This window comes from Hemicordylus capensis, chromosome 4 (genome assembly GCF_027244095.1).
Source record: "Hemicordylus capensis ecotype Gifberg chromosome 4, rHemCap1.1.pri, whole genome shotgun sequence".
Classification (NCBI taxonomy): domain Eukaryota; kingdom Metazoa; phylum Chordata; class Lepidosauria; order Squamata; family Cordylidae; genus Hemicordylus; species Hemicordylus capensis.
In genome coordinates, this window is record NC_069660.1 from 302069513 (window position 1) to 302090505 (window position 20993).

The 20993-nt window shown below is 45.5% G+C and overlaps 1 protein-coding gene across 4 annotated transcripts in view; it reads right to left on the minus strand.

Moving 5' to 3' along the window:
* The window catches only part of ATAD2 (ATPase family AAA domain containing 2), a 124332-nt gene that overhangs the window by 47668 nt on the left and 55671 nt on the right, over positions 1 to 20993 (minus strand). For all 4 annotated transcript variants that reach the window (XM_053250623.1, XM_053250624.1, XM_053250625.1 and 1 more), the window contains 8 exons: positions 20808 to 20915; positions 19390 to 19498; positions 19061 to 19176; positions 13265 to 13439; positions 13056 to 13144; positions 10575 to 10734; positions 5033 to 5123; positions 3847 to 4161 (listed from right to left, as the gene is read on the minus strand). In XM_053250623.1, coding sequence (XP_053106598.1) covers positions 3847 to 4161; positions 5033 to 5123; positions 10575 to 10734; positions 13056 to 13144; positions 13265 to 13439; positions 19061 to 19176; positions 19390 to 19498; positions 20808 to 20915 — 1163 coding nt within the window. The remainder of the gene's footprint in view (positions 1 to 3846; positions 4162 to 5032; positions 5124 to 10574; positions 10735 to 13055; positions 13145 to 13264; positions 13440 to 19060; positions 19177 to 19389; positions 19499 to 20807; positions 20916 to 20993) is intronic.

Consider the following 20993-nt stretch of genomic DNA (forward strand, 5'->3'; position numbering starts at 1 on the left):
CCGGAGTGGCGAACAAGTCCATTACCGGCCAGCCAAACTTCTACACAATCCAATGAAATGCTTGATCGCTTAGAAACCCCTTCTTCCTTAGGAACCGGTTGATGAAGGTTGATCTTGCACCTTGACATTTCCATGACCGGGTCCTGCCAAGGCAAAGGAACCCATTGGAGAGGCTGCGAATGAAAGCGACCCCACGGGACGATCTCTATGAGCAACATCATAATCCTCTACAGCTGACTCAGGGACAGAATGGCAGGCCTTGGGTGCAGTAGAAGGGACAGGCACCTGGCAACCAACTTGCATGGAAGGGGAAACATCCCCTGAATGGTACTGATGAATGTCCCCAAGTGCTGGATCCTGTTCTGGTGTCTGAGGGAACTCTTTTGGTAATAGACAATGAAGCCATGAGTTTCCAGCACAGAGAAGGTGGCCTGGACATACCCCAGACTTCTCTGGACTGATGGAGACCTGATCAAAAGATCATCTATAGAATGGTACACGTGGACACCCTTGGCCTCAAGTGTACAAGTGCCACCATGATCTTGGTAAACACCCATGGCACAGTCGAGAGACCAAAGGGGAGCACCCAATACTGGAAATGGGAGTTGCTGTATGTGAAATGAAGGAAGCACCTGTCCTGGACATGAATGGGGACATGGAAGTACGCCTCCTTGAGGTCCACCGATATCAAGACGTCCCCCCACTGGATGGCCATCAGAATTGAACCAAGGCTCTCCATGAAGAACCTCTTCTTCCTCAGGAACCAGTTGATGAATTTGAGGTCCAAGATGGCCCTCCATTCTTTTTCCAAACTAGGAATAAGATGGAATACACTCCCCACCCCCTCTCCTTCAATGGGACCGGTTTGATGGCCTGTATCTGAACCAGACGACAAATGTCTTCCAACATCAGGGCATGCTTGGACCTCTTGTGGGATGGAGGAGATGGCAGGAAACAGTCCGGAGGCTGGGAAGAAAACTCCAGCAAGTAGCCCTGGGGCACAATCTGGTGAATCCAGTTGTCTGTACACGTTTTCCAATGTCATGCAAACATCTGTAACCTGCCCCCCACCTGAAGAAGCAGTCATTGCTTGGGAATTCGCTTGTAGTTGGACTTGGCATGCTGACTGGCCTGCTGGGGCCTGTAGAGCACGTTGTCCTGAAAAGAAAATTTTGGCTTAGGACAGGTAAACCTATCCTGCCTATTCTGGCAGGGTCAGAATCCTGCCTTGTAACCCCTGGTGTTAGATGATGTGGATGGAAAGGACTTACGCTCCTCCTTTTGACTAGGCCTCCTTATCTTTTGACATGGCCTCCTTATCTTTTGTCTCAATCAGTATGGGTTCTAGAACCTCACCAAACAGCTTGCCACCCTTGAAAGCAGAATTAGCCAAGTTGCTCCTGGACTTTTGGTTCACCTTCCAATTCTTGAGCCAGAGCATACAGCAAACTGTAACATCTGATGTCAGAGCCCTGGATGACAACTGAGTAGAGTCAAGTGAGAAATCTGCCATAAAAGCTACAGCCTTTCCCAGCCTGAAACGCAGGCAGACCGGGAGGGACAAGCGGTAACAATTCTTTAACCCATAGAATTGATGCCCTAGCAAAAAATGGAAGTGGACAGAGACGTGCATTGAAAGGCCAGTAGCCTCATGTGACCTGCGTAAGGCAGCATCACATTTATTGTCATCCAGATTTTTCAGTACCTCATTGCCATCCCTTGGTAAAACAGCTCCCATCACTAAGGCTGTCACTTTGGCATCAATAGGGGTCACCATGAGCTTCATTACTGGCTTGGTTGAATTACAGAAATGTCTAATCGTAGGGGGAGGCCCCTTAATCTCATTTGGCCTGTCCCATTCTGCCTGTATGGCAACCAAAAACAACTGTGGGCAAGGCACTGAGACCTCAGGTACTTGAAAAGAGGGAAGCACTGCTGGGTCCCCTTTGGACTTATCACAGGCAGCCCAAGCCACCCCCTCCAAACGAAGGCTCTTATGGGCTTTGTGCAGGAGCACAGGAAAATCCGACTGTGAAAACGGTTGGTAAGGTGGATGCTGGGAAGACCCAGACTCCTCCTCATCCCCCCAACAACTCCCACACCTTTTTCCAGACTCTGATGCTTCAGAAGGGTCATCGGGATCAGGTCTTCTCAGCAGCAAAGGTGCTGCAGGACAGGCAGAGACAAGGGACCCATCACTACACTTGTTCCCCAGAATGGCAGCCGTGGGCAAAAGCAGCAAATTGGTGGGAACGGGCAGCCAGGGCAATTTCCTGAGCTCCTCCATCACCTAGCAGGGCAGAGCCACAAAACTCAGGGGGATGTTGTCCTCCCAATTCTCAGCCAAGGCTGACTGCTGGGAGACCCCAGAGGGGTGACAACGCTTGGTGGGCAAATCATTCGAAGCCTCTGCTAATGCCTGCGCCCCTGGTCTCACAACCCAAACTCCTGCCACGCCTGGCACTGGCAGATCGGCCTCAGAAGGTGCTGTGGCATTAGCTCCCCACTTCAGCCGGTCTCCCCTCCCGAAACAGGACCTTATGTGCTGCTCTTTTTTCCCCTTTTTGCTGCCATAACCTTCATTTTTGCAGCTTTCAAAGTCAGAGTATCAGGAGCAGGAGATGTTGCTGCAGCCCACTCGGCCTGGCATAGATAATACGCCACAGAATCCTCCAAAAGAAGGAAAAACCTCTCTCACTGCACAGGGCACTGGTGGCCATCTTGGAGCACGCACCAAGTGCCGCAGCGGAGGCATTCAAGCAAATCCAGTCATGAACCCGCAACTCTGTCTCCCTGGTTTCTTCTGACTAGCACTAATACACACAGGGAATGCACAGGAGGGGGAAGGGTGACAAAACAAACCAAGACCAAACTACTCCTGAAGAACACGGTACAGATACAGAGCGAACAATTTCTGCACCTCCTGGAGCGAGACAGGGCAAAAAACTAAGGGTTGAAGGGATTACTCCTCCCTCCAAGTGGCAGGCAAAGTTCTGTGATTGGCCCTGTCTTGGAGCAGGTTGAAGCAATCCATAATAGGCAACTGATACAACCCTCTTTTGAGGGAGAATTGGAAGATTGGGGGGGGGGGCATTGCTAGAAAGCAAAGTACTGTGCTGTGTCTTTTTTCTGCATAACCCCTCTACTTTTTTCAGTGGTTTTAGCAGACTTAAATGTGCTGAGGAACCTAACACCCCACCCCACACCAATCCCCATAGGCTTAAGGTTTCTTTTTCACGGTTTCCATTTTTGCGCTTGGAGGAGAGTACAGAACCCCTGAAGAAGAAGAATAAGCAGGGCTCCTGTAAAACAAAATACGTGCAAGAAACCCCTCCAGGTAAACAATAGGTAAGTTTTTCAAATGTCTGGCCACAGATTCTCTCTCCATGCCTGTCCCTAGTGCCTTTTACCTCTGGAACCAGGAATCACAGGACACCATTGGTAGCTGGCAGAAAAAGCCCTGGCCAGTGTAGGATACTTAAGATAAACTGTTTTTAGCATATATTAAATATAAGCTGCTTTGAAACTATTTCAAATTAAATAATAAAGATGTGCGGCTGAGCAGCCTAGTTGTTTCGTGAGGAATTATTTGCAAGGCTGAAGAATCAACCTGGGCATCTAGTTCGTCACAAGTTTTACAGCAGGTTGTTTTTTGGGTTGTCGAATTCTTGAAAAAAAGTAGTAACCCTTAAAGAGAGGAGGAAAGGATAAAGTTGTTTCAGTGCTACATTCACAGAGCATTTTATTAAAATAGCACTGATACATGACACAGTGATATACTTAATGGGGTAAGTAAATGTTTCCTTGCTCTTTCTCCAAATCAATTGAGAATCCATATATAAATACCTGACTTTTCTCCTCCTTTTTGTGCAAGTTCTGCATGTGGAAATATATTCTGTAGGACTTCCAAGATTCTCTGAAGTGTGTTTTCAAGCAGTGGTTTTGAAATGGTGGAAAGTGCTTGGCCAGGTGAAGCTACTGCCCTCTGAGAAGCAGGTATGGTCTTCTGCATAGCAACCACAAAATCCTTAGCTGTTATGTTAATAGAAGAGATATCCAACTGCAACTTAACACTGCTAGTGTAAATTTGAGGATAACGTCGACGCAAAGCACACAAAGCTGCTTCGGTGCATATGGACTTTATATCAGCACCACAGTAACCTATAAGGAAAAAACATTTCTAGATTAACCATGTGGTCTGCAAACAGCCTTACTGTATACTGAAATTAGAGTGTCATTGCCTGAAACAGAGAACCTACTATCAGAGGTTTACAATCAAATATATGTCAAAGATTCTTCTCATCTATGTGAGGTAATAACTTTATGTGTTCAGGTTCTACTTTACACTTTCATCTATTTTTAAACATGTTGTCACTGGCCCAAAGGCTAGTGGTTTCCATCCAGCATACAAAATATACTGATCTTATATTGGCAAGATGACTTAATTGTAGCCTATATAGGGGAAATTTCAGATAATGTCAGTGTATATGTAAAAATGAATAGAATAAATCCTCCATGTATTAGTAACATTTAGCCCAGAAGGTGTGTTTGTACTACAAAAGTTATGCATTATTTACTATGGACAAAATGCACTTTTTCCAAAGAATGGATTGGCTTATTTTTCATGCCAAATATTAGTAGATACTACAGTTGTGTCCTCTTTTACTAAGTAATACATTCCAACAAATTCTGCATGCACATGCAGAATGTATCCACAATATATTGTTAATATATCAAAGTCCTTCACATCCATAATAATGTCTGAAAACAATTCATTCTATATTAGAATATAGTTTTAGTAAAATTGTCAGTGTTCATGTGATTAAATTCCACTGCAGTAGTCAGGGCTTTTTGTTCTCTGCAATCTCAGTGCAATTAGAGCTATTTGATATTTTATACAGGTCACAATCTTCAACTTTAAGTTTTGCTCAAATTAGAGTATTCACATTCATTGTTATTTTTTAAAAATCTGAGTTTAACAAGTATTTTTAAGACAAGGATTGCAACATATTGTATTTTTAAACTCTCTTACCAACACATTTTCCAGCTAACTCTTCAAGAAACAACTCGGTTGGCTTAGGAGACCATTCTCGTGTGTGAATCTTAAGAATCTCTCTCCTTGCCTAGAAACACACAAACAGTTTTTACAATTCCTCTAGGTCTTTCTTCCAAAAATAATCTCCAGCTATACTACTCATACCTTTCAATTGTTAAACTCTATAGATATGCTTTAATTAACGTGAATGTGCTGGATGCTATTTTCCAATGTTGTAAACCAACTGGCACATTATATGAAAAACACTTGATGAAGGAAAGCAATCTGGAAAGAGAGCAGGTTTTCCTTACTATCCGATTCCAGCCCGATTCTAACATTTACTCAGAATAAAGATTTCAATGGAGCGAAGTTCAGAGTAAAGATTTTTCCAGGGTATTCAAAACCAAGCACACAATGCAAGCAGTGTTCCATCTAACAGGAATTCCCAGATGTTGACTCCCAGAATCCCCAGCTGCAATGGCTTTTGCTTGGGGATCAACAACATCTGGGAATCTCTGTTAGAGGAAACACTGAATACAAGTGTTCTCTCTAACTTTATCTTCTTAAACACATCACAGGAAACAGCGTCCCAATGATTACAGTGGAGCTTTTTTCAGTGTGATATGCTTGGGATTAGAGTGAAGTCATATCATATGCTAGAAAGCGAGGTGATGGATGCTAAAGAGTACCTGTGCCCACATGCTCTATATATGCCTGAAAGTCTTTCCCAATTTTCCCAGATTCTTTCTCCTCAAGTGTCAAACAAAGAAATTCTCAGTTACTTGCAGTTCAAACAGGATGGCCTGGTTCTACAACAGGCCTGTTCAACTTCAGCCCTTCTGCAGATGTTGGCCTACAACTTGGTTCCTGCCCAGTTTTGGGCCTTTATAGGAACACTGCTTGTCTCTCAGTTTGCTAGAAGCCCAGCAGAGGAGAGGAAAAGTCCATCTGCTTCCCACCCAGTGCTGCCTGGGGTGAGACAGGGTGGGTGCTGTTGGCTCTTTCTGCTGTTACCTGCCTGTTCCTGCTTCCCTTGTGAGGTTGCAGGCTGTGACCTGCTGCCTCTGTGTAACATCTGTGGGGAGTGTGTGCAGGATTGAAGCCAGTTTCTGAGTGACTCAGAGGTTCCTGGGGTCACCTGCCCAGCTTTGGGCCTTTAATAGGAACACTGCCTGTGGTGGTGGGCCTGCCACCAGCAGGGTTGTCACCCCTTTCGGGGAGCCACTTCGGGGGATAACGAGGGCAAGGGCCAGGCTGTTTGGCTCGAGATCCCTCGTGGGTGTGTAAAGGTGGGTGGATATTTTTAATTCAGCTTATTTTTGAAATCCTGGGTGATCTGAGTTTTAATGTGTCTGGGTCTGTCTGGAGATGGTGAGACGGGGTGTATCCACTGATTATGGGGCAGTTCTTCAATGATGGTGGGGAACAGAAGAAGTAACATTGACAGGTCAGCAGGCCGTTTCAGAGGAAGGTAAGTCAGAAACCTAATTGCTGTTTCCCCTTCTGGCTGTCCTGACAGCTCTTTTACCTTGGAAAGCAATGCAAACCACCCACAGAGCCTCATCTTGCTCCTCTGTAATGTCAAGTCAGCCCAGAATAAACCTGAAATCATGCATGATCTGATTCTGGATGACGGGGCCAATCTGGTATGTATTACAGAGACTTGGTTGGGGGAGGTTGCTGGCCCAGTCCGGTCCCAGATTCTTCCTCCAGGGTTCTCTGTTGAGGAGCAGGGGAGGGAAGGTGGATGGGGAGGTGGAGTGGCTGTGGTCTATAAGAACAATATTTCCCTTGCCAGGATCCCTGTTGAAGTGTCTGATCATATTGAATGTATGTACCTAAGTATGGGGACCAGGGATAGACTGGGACTTCTGTTAGTGTATCGATAGCCCCGCTGCCCAATGGAGTCCCTAAATGAGCTGACGGACTTGGTCTCGGGTTTGGCATTGGTGTCTCCCAGGCTTGTGGTGGTGGGGAACTTCAATGTTCACTTCGGGACCAATTTGTCCAGGGCGGCTCAGGTGTTCATAGTGGCCCTAACAACTGTGGGCCTGTCTCAAGTGGTCTTGGGACCAACGCATATTGCTGGTCACTTGCTTGATCTGGTCTTTCACTCTGAACAGAGTGGTGTTCCGTGGGTGGGGACTCCTTGTCATGTCCTCGCTTGAGGACAGTGAAGAGGAGTGGGAGGCAGGCAGCCTTCTGGTAGGTGAGGAGGCATCTAAAAGAGGGCAGTCTGGTGTTGGGTATCAGGATAGCTGAGATGGGCCAGGGCAAATGTTCAGCACAATAAGATCCATCAGGTCCAGGGGACCCTGGGGGTGAAGAGTCAGACCCGAACCAGAGGGTGAGCGGTCCTTGACTCCTCAAGAATGCAGACAAGAAAGACGGCAACAGCAAGTGAAGCAACTGAGAAGAAGCTGGCATCTCCTCGAGAGACAGCAAGAGTGACGCTGAATCTCTAGCAGCTGGCAGGGGTGGAGCGTTAATTAAGGCCAAGGACTATAAATCAGGTGACGTGGGTGGCGAGCAACGGCTGGAAACAATGCGTCGGCTGGGCTTGCACCATTGTTGGAGCTTCTGTGACCTTGAGTTCCAGACTTCTGTTCTGACTCCTGTGACCCGTGCTTCCCGTGCAAGAAACCTAAAACCAGAGCTACTGGATCCTGGGGCATAAATATCTGGTAAGGCGCCGGCCGTCAGGCAAGCTTGTAACACTCCTGTAATTTCCCCATTGTAATGAACAGACCACTATCTGGTTAAGGTTGGACTCATAACCATGTCCGACCTCCACAGGGGTGGAGGACCCATTAGGATGGTCCACCCAAGAATGTTACTGAATCCAAAAGGATTCCAAAAAGCCTTGGAGAGATTTAATGTTGGTTTTGCCAGTGATCCTGGATGCAGTGGTGCAAAACTGGTATAACATGCTCACCAGGGCAGTAGGCACAATTGCTCCTAACCGTCCCCTCTGACCCGCTTCAAAACTGGCCCCTTGGTATATGGAAGATCTAAGGGGGCAGAAGCAGCAAGGCAGGCGACTGGAGCGCAAGTGGAGAAAGACTCGACTCGAATCTGACAGATTATGACATAGAGCACATTTAAAGATCTATGCTCAGGCAATACGTGTGGCAAAGAAAAGGTTATTTTCTGCTCATATTGCATCTGCGAGTTTACATCCAGAGGAGTTGTTCAGGGGCTACTATGTTCCCCCATTTCCTTGGATCAGATTTTGGAGCCATCAGTTACCCGCTGTGATGTGCTCTATGTAATAATCCAACAGATTATTACAGAGCACACTTGAAGATCTATGCTCAGGCAATACGTGAAGGACATCCGGTGGAGTTGTGAAGGGGCTAATGTGCACCCCTTCCTCCTTGAATCAGTATTTGGAACCAACAATTACTAGCTGTCACTTTTTAAATGCGTTTTGTGTGTGGACAAAACCTCTCATATTCAGGCCGACTTAGATTCAAATGCCACAATTGTCACAGACTTGGATGCTGAGGTGTCCAGCAACTCCTCTTATGTGATGACCATGGATCAGTTTCAGTTTGTGACTCCTGAAGTTGTGGACAAGTTGCTCAGAATGGTGTGGCCTACCACCTGTCCTCTTGATCCTCGCCCAACATGGCTTATATTATCTGGCAGGGAGGCTGTTGTAGAGAGCCTGGTAGAGATCATAAATGCTTCTCTGAAGGAGGGCATGATGCCTCCTTGTCTTAAGGAGGCAATCAGACTGCTTCTCAAAAAGCCTGCTTTGGATCCCTCAGAGTTAAGAAATTATAGGCCTGTCTCCAGCCTTCCATGGCTGGGCAAGGCTATTGAGAGGGTGGTGGCCTCCCAGCTCCAGGCAGTCTTGGAGGAAACTGATTATCTAGACCCATTTCAAACTGGCTTTCGGAGGGACTATTGGGTGGAGACTGCCTTGGTCTGCTTGATGGATGATCTCCAATTAGGAATTGACAGAGGAAGTGTGACTCTGTTGGTCCTTTTGGATCTCTCAGCAGCTTTCAATACGATGGACTATAGTATTCTTCTGGAACATCTGAGGGGACTGGGTGTGGGAGGCACTGCTTTGTAGTGGTTCCTTTCCTTCCTCATGGGCAGATTTCTAGATGGTGTCTCTTGGGAGTCTTGTTCTTTCAAATCTGAACTTTTGTATGGTGTCTCTCAGGGCTCTATATTGTCTCCGATGTTTAACATCTACATGAAACCACTGGGAGAGATCATCAGGAAATTTGGTGCAGGGCATTATCACTATGCAGATGACACCCAAATCTTTTTCTCCATGTCAACATCATCAGAAGAAGGCATAACCTCCCTAAATGCTGGCTTGGAGGCGGTTATGGGCTGGGTGAGGGATAACAAACTGAGGCTGAATCCAGAAAATACGGAGGTACTTATTGTGTGGGGTTGGAACTCGGGAGACTATTCTGATCTGCCAGTTCTGGATGGGGTCACACTCCCCCAGAAGAAACAGATATGCAGTCTGGGGGTGCTTCTGGACACAAACCTCTCCCTGGTGACCCAGGTTGAGGCGATGGCCAGAGGTGCTGTTTATTGTCTTCAGCTGATACGCCAGCTGCATCAGATTCTTGAGATTAACAATCTCAAAACGGTGGTACATTTGCTGGTAACCTCTAGGCTGGATTACTGCAATGCACTCTATGTGGGGCTGCCTGTGTACATAATCTGGAAACTGCAGTTGGTCCAGAATGCGGCGGCCAGGTTGGTCTCTGGGTCATCTCGGAGAGACTGTATTACTCCTCTGTTGAACAAAGTATACTGGCTGCTGATATGTTTCTGGACAGAATACAAGGTGCTGGTTATTACTTATAAAGCCCTAAAACAGCTTAGGCCCCTTCTTCACCATGAGCCCATCACCTGTTAAGATCACCTGGAGAGGTTCATCTGCGGTTGCCACCAACTCATCTCGCAACCACTTGAAGCCTTCCCTATTGCAGCCCCTGGACTTTGGAATGCTCTCCCTGTTGAAATAAGAGCCTCCCCATTTCTGGCAACTTTTCAAAAGGCACTGAAGACACATTTATTCACTAAGGCTTTTAATTAGATTCATAGTTTTAATATTTTTAATACTTGGTTTTAAATGTTATAATGTTTTAAATCATTTGTAAACCACCCAGAGATGCAAATTTTGGGTGGTATAGAAATATACCACCAAAAATATGCATCTCTGGGCAGTTAAAAAATAAAAACAACACACTCCCATAATCCCTGGCTACTGTGGCTGGGAATTATTGGAGTTGTAGTCCAAAAACAGTTGGGGGGCCTAAGTTGAACAGGCCTGAACTACACAATATAAACTGGTTTAGTTTATTAAAAAATGAGAACTAGAGTTTTACAAAGTTAAAATCAGCATATTTCTTGTTTTAATCTGTTCAGTGCAAGACTTACTGATACTGAATTTAAGAAGCTGTTCTACTGGTCAGATATTAACTGCTCTACTAACTACCCCATCCCATGGATCCCGAGTAGTTTGCAGACAATTATTCATGAATAAAAGGGAGTTTCTTACATCTTTATCAGGCAAGGTGAAAAGAAATTCTCTGTCAAAACGTCCAGGCCTTCGTAAAGCGGGATCTATGGAATCCAGTCTGTTAGTAGCACCAATCACCACAATCTCACCTCTGTTGTCTAAGCCATCCATCAGCGCAAGCAGTGTGGATACAATAGAACTTTTAAAGAAAAACACACGTTTTTATGTTTTCTGGCTTAGGATCAACAATCTTACTGTCCAAGTGAAAGGCTATAACCCAATTAGTCTATGCCCCCTAAAATGTCCTCTGACTTCAGAAATTCAGATCTGCCAAAACAGCTTTTCAGGGAACATGGAGAGCAGGAATCAGTAATACCCACCCCTTCTAGCAGATGGTACAATGGCTTGTATAGCAGTATCCTTGTATTTAAACCTATATGTGTGCTGTATCTACCCAAAGATGCCAATAAAATAGCAACAAATGATTGAGACTTTCCTAAACTAGAAAACTTCTATTACAATGTTAAATGTAGCTTTAATGAAAAATTCAAAATAACTTCCCTAACCCAAGAGTCCATTTAGTGTTGATGTCTAAGTCTAGTAATTTAGGACATTTCTAACATACTAACTTAGCCCACGCAGAGCAGCTGCATGCTAGTACTTTACTGTTCTCCTCCCCCCACCCCCTGCAGCCCCAGCTTTTTTGCTCAGTGGCATAAATTTCTTCATACATACATTTTATGATCTCTTGATCTTACTTGTGACAGACCTACATGAAGTCCCCATATCCTCTGCCATAGCCCCCTCACCGCAGAGAGCTCCCCACCCTCACCTGAGCCCCGCTCCTCCTCCTCCTTGCAGGGCCCGAGCAGCAAGTTAACAAAGCAAGTATGGGGGGCAACAACGCAACTGGCAAGGGGGCCCTCAGTCGGAGCTGGAAGAAGGAGGTGGTGGGCCGGTCGGTGGGGATTTAATGCGGGGGAGGTGCCAGAGACAGGCAGGGAGCACAGAGAAAGAATAGAAGGAAGCTGAATGCCTGCCCACTCCACGTCAGAGTCCTTCCTGGGCTGAAGCCCCACTGCCGCCATCACTCCAAGCAAGGCTGCTGCGCTAGGAGGGAAGCGGGCAGGTGCCTTGCAGCTGTCTTCATGTTGGGGGTGGTGGTGGATGCAGGCCGCCCTCCTCCCACCAAATTCAAAAGGCCACGGGCCTGGCCTATGCTCCCTCATCCATCTGCTAGGCTCCAGCCCATGAGGGGCTGAGCAGATGAAGGGAGAGGGGATCTGTGTAGACCGGAACAGAGCCCGCTCCCACCCACCACCATCAAAGCCTCAGGCCCAGCCTGTGCTCGCTTGCCTGTGAAGCTTCAGCCTTGGAGGGGCTGAGAAGATAAAGAAGGAGGTGCTGTGCAGGCTAGAACAGAGGCCACACGCTCACTTGCCTCTCCAGGCGGGGTGGGACTGGGCCACCTTGTGCCAGCCCCCCTGCCTGCCTGTCCTCCTGGCTCCTCAGGCGAGGAGGTGGTGGAGGGGGAAAAACAACCACCTGCCAGGCCCGGAGCACTGCCATCTTCCCCTTCCACCTCCTCTTTCCCCCCTCAGTTGCTGCCCATTTTTCCCCCTCCGAAGACTACGGAGAAGCCCCCTGGCCTCGGTAGCCCCACCCACGCACACCTCGATTGGTTAAGCAGTGTGTTAAGCTTGCCATGTACCAACTGAGGCTTATACAGTATATATAGAGAACCAACTAAGGCTTTTATATATATAGAACCAACTAAGGCTTATAGATAGATAGATAGATAGATAGATAGATAGATGGGGCACATCATGTCAACACTGCACCTCAACAAGGACTAGTGGTGCTGGCAAAATGTCCTACATGTTTACCATTTATAAGCATTACCATGCTGGTGTGGGATCCAGCTATTATGCCACAGAAATTAAATGGAAAGAGTGATTGTTTTCAGGCAACCTTGCATTTAGCCACTCACCTAAAATGAGAAACTTTTTTAAAAAAAATCCCACTTTTCTCCAAATAAAATGGATCCAAGGTGGCTCTAATTCACACAACATATAATTAACCTATGGAATTCTCTGACACAAGATGTGGTGACAGCCACCAACCTGGATGGCTTTAAGAAGGGCTTAGATAAATTCATGGATAACAAGTCTATCAACAGCTACTAGTCTGAGGTCTATAGGCCACCTCCATTCTAAGAGACAAGATGCTTCTAAATACCAGTTGCAGGAGAGCAACAGCAGGACAGGGCATGCCCTCAGCACTTGCCTGTGGGCTTCCCAGAGGCAACTGGAGGACCACTATCTAGAAACAGGATGCTGGACTAGATAGGCCTTGGTCCTGATCCAGCAGGGCTGTTCTTATGTTCTTATTTTGTACCATCTTTAGAATTACACATAGTATCAGGACCATAAATATGAAACCCAGTTTAACTGAAACCGAATCTTCAAAGGTTCAAGTAAATTATAAAAACAAAACAATTCTTAAGTATGAAGCTAGTACCTGTGAATTTGATCTTGTCTACTGGACCGTACAGGAGCAAGACCATCTATTTCATCAAAGAATATAATTGAAGGACGCATCTGATAGGCCTATAAAGTAAGCTCAAATATGTAAGTATTAACGTAAAGAAAGGTAAAGTGTGCCATCGAGTCAGTGTCGACTCCTGGTAGTTACAGAATACAGCATACAGATACAGAAAGCAAAATTACCTGATCAAACAACAGACGAAGCTGCCGTTCCGATTCTCCCACCCATTTACTGAGGCAATCAGCACCTTTTCTCATAAAGAATGCAATTCTTCTGTCACCCTGACTGCACTCATTAGCAAGTGCCCTGGCAACAAGAGTTTTTCCAGTTCCTGGTGGACCATAGAATAGGCAGCCCCTGTTAAAAATTGAAATATAAAATATTTAGGTTAAGGGATCTACTTTATACTTTATTACGGTCCTAGACCAGAATAAAGCAGCAGTGATACAATCATCAAAATATCAAAAAATCAGATATACTGAAAAATTGGTAACAGTGGTAAGATACTAAAATAACAAATACATAGATGGAATTTAACATTTCAAGAACATACTACATTGCACCTAACAGAATATTTCGTCAAGGGAATCTCATTAAAACACAGCTAAACATTTGTGCATGTCTGGGAGGGCATTCATCTCTACTAATCTCCACTATCCTATCAGCCCCTGGATTATACAACAACCTGCTTCTGAAGCTCTTCCCCACCATCTTCTCAGTTTGTTGAGCATAACAGATTTGCACATTTCTAAGTGTTGATGGGAAATGCATACAAACACCAGCAGAATTGTTTTCTTACTCAGATATCACTTCCATATCAGAAAATGATATACATTTCAGTCCTTTTGCTCTTGTCATCCTTTCTGTAGCCTATTTGCTATCAGGGGCTGAACTCACTCTAATTGTGTTCATATATATTTTGCACCTGGCCAGACTGCCTGATTGGTGTGGGTGTGAGACACACCCACTGGGCCTCTGAGATCTTGGCTTTTATTAAAGTGGGCTGCAGCCAGTGGTGCAGCTGCTGGTGCAGGCCGCCTGCAGGCAGCCACCAAAGGGGGCCGGCCTTTGGAGGTGGCATGGAGGGCTGGGGCCGACTTATTAACTTGAACAGCTAGAGAAGATTCTTGCTCACTACACTGTTGGTGAGATTGGGTTGATGTAGTTGTAATGTGTCTGGGTGCTTCTAGAGATGGGGAGACAGGGGATGCCTTCATTGAATGTGGGGCAGCTATTCCGTTGGTGGTGGGGAATAGAAGTAGTAATGTTGGCAGGTCAGCAGGCCGTTCCAGGGGAAGAGTAGTCAGAAATTTAATAGCTGTTTCATCTTCTGGCTGTCCTGCCAACTCTGTGACCTCAGGGAGCACTGCCAAGAACCCACATAGCCTTACCTTGCTCCTCTGCAATGTCAGGTCAGTCCAAAATAAACCCAAACTCATCTATGATTTGATTGTGGATAAAGGGGCTGACCTGGTGTGTATCACCGAGACTTGGTTGGGGGAGGCTAGTGGCCCAGTCTGGTCCCAGCTTCTTCCTCCAGGGTATGCAGTAGAGGAGCAGGTGAGGGGACGTGGGCAGGTAGGTGGAGTAGTTGTGGTCTATAACAGGGATTCTCAACGTTGGTTCCCCAGATGTTATTGGACTTCAACTCCCATAATCCCCAACTAAAGGCTGCTGGGGATTATGGGAATTTAAGTCCAATAACATCTGGGAACCCAATGTTGAGAATCCCTAGTCTATAAGGATAACATCTCCCTTACCAGGGTCCCTGTCGAGGTATCTAATCATATCGAATGTGTGTACCTAAGTTCGGGGACCAGGGATAGATTGGGACTTCTGTTAGTGTACCGATCGCCCTGCTGCCCGACGGAATCCCTTACTGAGCTCGTGGACTTGGTCGCGGAACTCGTGTTAGAGTCTCCCAGACTTTTGGTGCTGGGGGACTTCAATGTTCATTTCAGGACCAATTTGTCTGGGGCACTTCAGGAGTTCATAGCGGCCATGACAACTGTGGGCCTATCCCAAGTGGTCTCCAGACCGACGCACATTGAAGATCACATGCTTGATTTGGTCTTTTACTCAGATCAGGGTGGTGTTCTGTGGGTGGGGACTCCTGTGACTTCCCGATTGTCATGGACGGATGACCATCTAGTTAAGGTTAGGCTTACAACTACTTTCCATCTTTGCAGGGGCAGAGGGCCCATTAGGATGGTCCGCCTGAAGATGTTATTGGATCCAATAGGATTCCAAGAAGCCTTGGAGGAATTTAATGTTGGCTTTGCCAGTGATCCTGGATGCTGTGATGCAAAACTGGAATAACATGCTCACCAGGGCAGGAGACACAATTGCTCCTAAGCGTCCCCTCCGACCCACTTCAAAACTGGCCCCTTGCTATACGGAAGATCTACAGGGGCAGAAGCGGGAAGGTAGGCGACTGGAGCACGTCGAGAAAAACTCACCTCGAATCCGACAGATTACAATAGAGCATATTTAAAGATCTATGCTCAGGCAATACGTGCGGCAAAGAAGGGGTTCTTTTCAGCCCATATTGCATCTGTGGGTCCCCGTCCAGCGGAGTTGTTCAGGGTTGTGAGGGGGCTAGTATGTGCCCCCCCCCCCCCGAATCAGATTTTGGAGCCATCAGTTACCCGCTGTGATGTCTTTAAAGAATTTTTTGCAGATAAAATCTCTCCAATTTGGGCCGATTTAGATGGAGACTCCACAATTAATTCAATGTCTGAACTGGAGGTGTCCGGCAACTCCTCTTATGTGGTTCGACTGGATCCGTTTCAGTTTGTGACTCCTGAGGACATGGACAAGCTGATCAGAACAGTGAGGCCTGCCACTTGTTCTCTTGACCCTTGTCCAGCATGGCTTGTTCGATCTAGCAGGGAGGCTGTTGTAGGAGGCCTGGTAGAAATCATAAATGCTTCTCTGGAGGAGGACAGGATGCCTCCTTGTCTTAAGGAGACAATCATTAGACCTCTTCTTAACAAGCCTGCATTAGATCCCTCGGAGTTCAGCAACTATAGGCCTGTTTCCAACCTCCCATGGTTGGGCAAGGTAATTGAGAAGGTGGTGGCCTCTGAGCTCCAGGTGGTCTTGGAGGAAACTGATTATCTAGACCCATTTCAAACCAGCTTTTGAGCGGGCTATGAGGTAGAGACTATCTTGGTTGGCCTGAGGGATGGTCTCCAATTGGGAATTGACAAAGGAAGTGTGACTCTGTTGGTTCTTTTGGACCTCTCAGCAGCTTTCGATACTATCGACCATAGTATCCTTCTGGAACGTCTGTTGGGGGTGGGAGACACTGTTTTACCATAGTTCTGCTCCTACCTCTCGGACAGATTCCAGATGGTGTCGATTGGAGACTGCTGCTCTTCAAAATCTGTGCTTAAGCATGGTGTCCCTCAAGGCTCCATACTTTCTCCAATGCTCTTTAACATCTACATGTAACCGCTGGGAGAGATCATCAGGGGATTTGGAGCGGGGTTTTATCAGTATGCTGATGACACCCAGATCTACTTCTCCATGTCAACTTCTTCAGGAGATGGCATAAGTTCCTGAAATGCTTGCATGGAAGCAGTAATGGGCTGGATGGGGAAGAATAAACTGAGACTGAATCCAGATAAGTCGAAAGTACTTATTGTGCGAGGTCAGAATTCCAGAGATGATTTTGATCTGCCTGTTCTAGATGGGGTCCAACTTCCCCAAAAGGAACAGGTTCGCAGTCTGGGAGTAGTTCTGGATCCACACCTCTCCCTGGTATCTCAGGTTGAGGCGGTGGCCAGAGGGACTTTCTATCAGCTTCAGCTGATACGCCAACTGCGTCTGTTTCTTGAAGATGAATGACCTCAAAACAGTAGTACTTGTGGTTGTAACCTCCAGACTTGACTTCTACAATGCTCTCTATGTGGGGCTGCCTTTTTACGTAGTCCAGAAGCTTCAGTTGGTACAGAATGTGGCGGCCAGGTTGGTCTCTGGGTCATCTCAGAGAGACAGACCACTTCACTCCTTTGTTGATAGCGTTACACTGGCTGCCAATAGGCTTCCGGGCAAAATACAAAGTGCTAGTTATAACATAAAGCCCTAAATGGCTTAGGCCCTGGGTATCTAAGAGAACGTCTTCTTCATTATGAGCCCCACTGCCCACTAAAGTCGTCCGGAGAGATCCATCCCCAGTTGCCTCCAGCTTGGCTGGTGGCCACACGGGGACGGGCTTTCTCGGTTGCTGCCCCGAGACTGTGGAATGCGCTCCCTACTGAGATACGATCCTCCCCATCTCTGACAATTTTTAAAAAGCATTTGAAAACCCACCTCTTGACCCAAGCTTTTTCAGTTCTTTAAAATTGTAAGGTTTTAATTTGTGGGTGATTTTAAAATTGTTAAGTTGTTTTAAGTTTTTGTATATGTTTTAACTTGTTTTATGCTATTGTTAACCGCCCAGAGCAGAAAGTTTGGGGCGGTGTACAAATTTGATTTAACAACAACAACGTACTAAGTGCACACAAGTAAATTCTACAACCATCCATTGTTTCCTGCAATATGCACCTGAACTCACAACAACAACATACTAAGTGCACACAAGTAAATTCTACAACCATTCATTGTTTCCTGCAATATTCACCTGAACTCACAAGGGACACACATTGATTTGTCACACATCACAATTGATTTGTCACACAATGGTGCACCTACACCAAAGTAATATTGTCAAAAAAATAGCTTGCTCACCTGTAACTAATGATCTATGAGTAATCCGTTGACTCAGTGAGTAAGCTTGCGTTCTGTACCTGTGCAGGACCACAGACGTGGATTCTCCAGGCTCCTCATGCTCTGTCCCTTTTGCTTGGCGCAGCCATTTATTTTGGCAGTTGACGTCAAATGAGACTGATGAGGCGTTCCCGGTGCAGAAATAGAGGGCAACTGGCAAGGTGTTGCTTGTTGGCTTATCGACACTGAAGATGCATGCTCAAGGTGCACCTGTGTTGTTGAGTGCTGGGGGCCGAGTCTTTCTGCATCTATGTTAATCTTGGTGTCGATGTCGAAGCTGGAACACTGAGGGTCTGTACACCAGTAGGGGATCGAATATCTCTGCTCGATCTCGAGGACAAGGTGGTGCTCCAATCCCTATGGCGTTTTGCAGCAGGAGAGGCAAGTAACTCTTCCTCTACAAAGCATCATTGACGAATATGATCCCCTAGGCATGTCTGGACACTTAACTCAGTTAATGATGAAGTGCCACTCAATGCCAAGGTTTTAGACTGTGCAGCAGCTACAGTCCCCAACATCGATTTTGACACCATCGTTGATGGAGGTCATGGAATTGGCAGTAATGGTAGAAGGGCATTTCATGAAGTGCCACACGAAGCTCAAGAGCTCTGTTTTTCAGAGTTTGGTGAGAAAATGACATGCAGATCTTAACTGACCATCATATTACACTTCTCGTCCAAGCACAAAAGGCATGAGTCATGGCAGTCAATTGATGGTAAATTTGCTGCCACATTCCACACACTTTTAAAGAGTCTTTTTAACCTTCATTTGTGGTGCTAGCCTGCACCCAGTTCGAAATAACCAAGTCCAATGTTTAGAGTAGCAAAGAATAATCAAGATACAGTCCATAGTCAAAGCCAAGTATTTTCTTTTACTCACAGAACCTGACCAATAACCGAGGAGCCTAACCCCATCAAAGAGTATGCTATGGCAGTCAGAAAGGAACTGAAGAAGTGGCATCCCAACCACCAAAATATATGGCTGCGCCGAGCACAAGGGGTAGGTAGAACACGAGCACCACAAGGAGTTTGGAGAATCCACCCATGAGGTCCTGTGGAGGTGCAGAACCCAAGTTTATGAATGGCAACATGATACAGATGTGATATTGTGCAAATGATTCCAATAAACTAGCCTCTAAGATATATTGGATTGGTTTAAAAATCTCTAGACCCTCACACATTTACTTAAATGGTATTGCATACTACCTTGGAGGCTGAATTTTGAATCTCTCAAACACTTCTGGATAAAGCAGTGGAAAAACCACCATCTCCTTTAGAGCTGAAATATGGCTAGAGTGTCCACCCACACTATCAAATCGTACCTGAGATGGTGAGATAAAGAGTTGACAAATGAAATAAGTCCACAGAAATCAGAGCAAAGCAATGAATTAAACATGATTATAGTATCCAGTTTTTAAAAATGCTAACAGCTCTCACTCAGAGGTCTGATTATTAGCCTGAGGAAAGAGTTGAGTTTATTTTCAAGAAAGTGGTAAATTACATTTCCTTAAGAACCCAAGATATTAAAGACTTACTGATGAGTCAATCTGCATTGGATCAACATCAGCCAGGCTTGCTCCAATTTTCATTCGATCCTTGTGAATTCCTTTCAACTCATCTTTCCTAAAGTTTAGTGGAAGGCACCTAGTGTGGAAATCAGAGTTGTTGAAAGTGTAAGAAAAAACAAATCAATGAGCTATATCATAGCCAGGTAATGGGTTTCACCAATTGCTAAAGTTAAGATGTTAAAGTTGTTAAGTACCAAGAAATGCAGATTCAAGTAAAAAAACATTCTGTCCTAGCTGCTTAACAAAGTAGAATCCACATTAGTCAAACAACAAACTGGTTGCCCAATGTATGAATATGGTTTCTTCTCTCTACAAGGAGAACTTCAGTATTTGTGGGAATTCTGTTCTCTCCTACTATCATGGATACTGGGTTATTGTTGCATTGGGATAACAGGTGTTAGGTTCCAGGAGAGGAAAATTGCCATTTTTTAAATAAAGTTTTTTTCTGAAAAATTGGGCTAAAAGTCCCTATAAATATGTGGTGATGGCCAGCCTAATGTGTTCCATGAGCCCCCCAGTAGTCCAGGAATGCCCCCCAGGAGCCAAAACCAGCCGAAAATCACAATTTTTTGCCCATTTTTTAAAAAAAGAAAAAAGCAGGGCTAGAAGACCCTAGAAGTGCGATGGTGTGGGTGTGTGCCTACCATGCTCCATGGGTCCCCAGCAGTCAAGCAATGCCCCCAAGTGTTGAAAATTGGCTAAAAATCACCATATTTTTTTGCTCCCTTAAAAAAAAAAAAAGTGAGCCATAAGATGGCTCCCTATGTCAAAGTGGAGGCTGGAAATGACCTCCAAGTTAATTTCTGGCCACCCCTGACTACGGATCTAACCCTTTTATTGCCTCAACCCCCATGTATCCCAGGGACTGGTGTCTATTACCAGACTGCAGATACTTGAATCCGCAGATAACGAACCCACTAATAATGAGGTTCTCCTGTATGTTTAACCTAAGGAACTCCCAAATTAACAATGTTTTTCAGGAACAAAGTGTTGAATCCAAAAAAACAATGAACAGAATAATGTATTAGTGGCTATTTGTGTCACAGTACAAGGATTGTGAACGTGAGATTGTGGAACAGGTTGAATCAAGGAAGATACAGATAATAGCATATAAAGTCTCAAATTCTATAATTAAGTCTTGAAGAGAACTTGTGTGAATGGAATAAGTAATCTGGATTCAAGGTTATTTTTCCCCGTGTTCCAGGGAAAATGTTCTCCCACAGGTCAGAATCAGCCCAGTTAGCAGAAGAGGCTTTGCACTAGGCAGAAGGGCACCTTTGGTCCAAGCCAAAGTTTTGGACACAACGGTGACCTGTTATCGAAACAAACATTATCCAAACATATATACATCACTACTCTGAGCACAAAAAGCTACAGAAAAATACCTGCTTAATGCTTTATTCCGACTTCGTTTCCTACGTCTCTCAAAACGCTGCTCATCATCAGATGAGGACGATGATGTAGAATCACTGTTATGAATTGCATGCTTTCGTCTGTTTTTATTCGAAGACAAACATTGTAAAAATTCATATACAATGAAGTATAACGATTAATTTAGATGCCCAGTTGAG